Source organism: Buceros rhinoceros, unplaced genomic scaffold (assembly GCF_000710305.1).
Source record: "Buceros rhinoceros silvestris isolate BGI_N320 unplaced genomic scaffold, ASM71030v1 scaffold10162, whole genome shotgun sequence".
Lineage (NCBI taxonomy): Eukaryota > Metazoa > Chordata > Aves > Bucerotiformes > Bucerotidae > Buceros > Buceros rhinoceros.
In genome coordinates, this window is record NW_010399451.1 from 2,500 (window position 1) to 4,618 (window position 2,119).

Here is a 2,119-nt window from a genome sequence, read left to right on the forward strand (position 1 = left end):
CCGGGAGGGTTCTGAAGTATAAAACTTAAAAAAAAAAAAAAAAAAGTCATTCAATGTGAGCGTGTGTGCATATTTAAATCAGTATCCCAAGTACTGTTCTTACCCAAGAATTTTTCTATTCGCCTTCCTTGATGATAAAGAAAAAATAAACTTACAAAAGAAGTAGAGAAGTCAAAACTCAAATGGAAAGTAAAATCTCTTAAAAACCTGTCTTAATCTATTCTTCTGTGATTGATAGCAACGCTTTCCCAAAGCATCTAAGCAGATCGTGGCTCTCTAGGCTGGCAGATATTATTGAAAAATCCTCAGCCCTCGCAAACCAAGATGTACTAAAACTTACAACACAACCCCTACTATATTCTGTAAAATACCATTGCTAGAGTAAAGCACGAAGATTTACAATACAATCACTTTAAGTGCCCCACAGCCAACATCAATCCTAATCCTTAAGAGGGCTAAAAATAAAGATTGGAGGGCAGCTCACAAGGTAGCTGTGATCAAATTAGGAGGCTGAAAGGACAGAGAGGGACGAAGAAGGAAGCTTATAAACATCTGATCCAGCTGACTGTGGCCATATGGCAGCTGCTGCCCAGATAAAGAGATTAAGAATAGAGGAGTGCGATTACAGCTGTCTGGCCAATTCAGGCAGCTCAAATCTACAAGTTCTAAATTAGTCGCAAATACAAAAACTCCTTCAAATAATTATTGTTATGCTGAAGTAAAAGATATCAAATGCTACATGCGAGAAAGAAAAGAGGAAACCAGTCAAGCCATTCTCCCGGGGTACAAAAGTTTTTAAACACATAACTAATTCCTATCCTTCAGAAGCACTACAGCTGTATACTACTAGGGTTCTGAGCTGCTGGATATTTAACCGTGAAGTTTAATGAAAGACTTCTCCACAAATACATATCAGCCAGAACGGACCTTTTTTTTAAAAGCCCACACTTTTGTACATTTCACTAAAACCCCCGTAAAGTCATTTAAAAGATGCAATACAAGAACATAACGCAGAACTCTCTTTAGGGTTGCCACTAAACCCATTGCCGGTTTGGTCTCAGAAATGAAAAATGAACTTGCTCTCTCCTTCTTCCAAACCAAGACATTCTCACAATACGCATTAAAGTTAATGCTAACAACGTGCCCAAGAACTGATACTCTCCAACTGTAGCCCAAGCTTTTTGACTAAGTCCACTTATCTATTTAATACTCTGTTTCATATATTACCTCTAAACTTGGTTAGAAAAGTAATGTGATTTTTTTTCTGAAATTCAATAAACAACACACCAAAACAGAAATATGCTGTATCTAATCTATTGCTACTCCTACCTTTAGCACACATAAACCTGATTAAGTCCTTTCCTCTGAGTCTTGCTGGCTCCAGGACTGTTAGATCGGTGGAAAAAAAGCAGACTAGAAGAGACAGATGCAAAGTGGAGATGATGTTAGAGAGGAATGAGATACCTTCTCCACACACAGATCTGCACACACTAACTCCCTGTCTGTGTGTTAGAATAAAAGGCTGAGGGATGGCAGGCTGTCAGCTGCTCTGACATCATGTTCAGATGGAAATGCTACCTCCAGCTGTGCTCCTTTTAATGCCATATGCTACTCCTCTACACTCCTGCCACCAGCTTTTTCTTAGGAGAACTTTTCTCTTCTGTTAGTATAAACAAAATACTTCAAAGTCTCTTTTTTTTTTTTTCAAACTTTCTAACAGGGAGAAAAAACAACCTAAACATATGGGGTTCTACTGTATTTGCAGCATAGCAACACTTCTGCCTTAAGTTGGACGACCGCTTTATATACTGACAGCATACCCCAGCCACGGGGTTACCCGAGAAATTCACAACAATTCGGTTTTACCGAGCCCAGAGGTTCAGTTAGAAGAAGAAATCAACCGAACCCATTTACCCAGCTCACAGCTCCCCGAGTCCCCGGCGGTCCTTTCAGTTTCAACGTTTAGACAGCATTAAGTGATACAGAGCACTCAAACTTCAGAGCATTTAGAACAGCAAAACAGTTAACCTGGCCGGGGCACTATTTCAAGCGTTCAGCTTTACTCGCAAACCGCTTTTCCCCTGCGGGGGCTCGGGTTGTCATCTATTTGACTGCTGTG

General features: G+C 40.1%; 1 protein-coding gene across 5 annotated transcripts in view; it reads right to left on the reverse strand.

Annotated features, from left to right (window-relative positions):
- The window catches only part of ZBTB18 (zinc finger and BTB domain containing 18), a 4,475-nt gene extending 2,499 nt beyond the window's left edge, over positions 1-1,976 (reverse strand). The window contains exons 1-2 of one of the 5 annotated variants that reach the window (XM_010131472.1): positions 1,924-1,976; positions 1,330-1,413 (exon numbers count right to left, since the gene is read on the reverse strand). In XM_010131472.1, the coding sequence (XP_010129774.1) occupies positions 1,330-1,342 (13 nt within the window). In that variant the 5' untranslated portion in view covers positions 1,343-1,413; positions 1,924-1,976. Of the gene's footprint in view, positions 1-484; positions 521-1,329; positions 1,519-1,923 lie in introns of those variants that run through there. The other 4 variants (XM_010131468.1, XM_010131469.1, XM_010131470.1 and 1 more) reach the window with 4 other exon arrangements.
- Positions 1,977-2,119: the final 143 nt, after the last annotated feature.